General features: G+C 51.1%; 1 protein-coding gene across 10 annotated transcripts in view; it reads right to left on the reverse strand.

Annotated features, from left to right (window-relative positions):
• Synrg (synergin gamma) overlaps window positions 1-873 on the reverse strand; it is a 68,254-nt gene that overhangs the window by 14,976 nt on the left and 52,405 nt on the right. For all 10 annotated transcript variants that reach the window (XM_026780937.1, XM_013347327.2, XM_026780936.1 and 7 more), the window contains one exon: window positions 310-473. In XM_026780937.1, the coding sequence (XP_026636738.1) occupies window positions 310-473 (164 nt within the window). The remainder of the gene's footprint in view (window positions 1-309; window positions 474-873) is intronic.

Here is an 873-nt window from a genome sequence, read left to right on the forward strand (position 1 = left end):
CCACCACCGCCCGGCAGATACACAGAAATAGAAAATCCAAAACATTTTTTCCTTTTCTTTATGTTGATGTTTTAAAATTCAGTAGGATGATAAAGTATAAGTTTTAGAAAAAATTTTCTCAAACGCTTCTGTCCTTACAAACTCCCAGCAACAACTTCAACTTTAGTCAGGACTTCAGTGGCTGTCACGCAGGGAGCATGCTCATTCTGGTGTCCAGAGTTGCCTCCTCATCCCTCCCTTCTCCCTCCCCCGGGACAATGGAAAAGCACTCTTTCCTGGAGTGCTCTTCCAGGAGGCTGCCCAGCTTACCTCCACCTCGCCAGTCAGGTCTTTGTACTTGTCTCGGATGACGGGCAGCGCTGTCTTCTCACTCAGAGTGTTAGACCGGTCTCTGAAAGGCTGCTCCAGGGCCGGAGAAGGAGAGGACCGGCTTATTTCTTTATCTCCGAGGCTTAAGCTCCTCTTGTGTGATCCTGGGTAGGGGAGAATAGTAGACACAAAGGTTCTGTTACTCAGCGTGGCTGGAGCAGGGGTCTGTTTGCTGACGTGACCATCATTACAGGTGGCCACGTCGGGAGGCATTCTGAAACACAGTCTCCTTACTCTGTCTGGGAGGTTCCCTTCCTCTGCTTCCTCCATTCTTCTCCCATCTATCACCACACTACATAATCCTAAGGTCTGAATCACTGGCATCTAGATGCAAAGGGACTTTCTAAATATGGGTGTCTAGGAGCCACGAGACCCGTCCTGTCACTGGCTGTGGGCTTGTGACTAGGACCCACGAGACCCGCCCTGTCACTGGCTGTGGGCTTGTGACTAGGAGCCACGAGACCCATCCTGTCACTGGCTGTGGGCTTGTGTCTAGGAGCCACG

Source organism: Microtus ochrogaster, chromosome 7 (genome assembly GCF_000317375.1).
Source record: "Microtus ochrogaster isolate Prairie Vole_2 chromosome 7, MicOch1.0, whole genome shotgun sequence".
NCBI classification, from domain to species: domain Eukaryota; kingdom Metazoa; phylum Chordata; class Mammalia; order Rodentia; family Cricetidae; genus Microtus; species Microtus ochrogaster.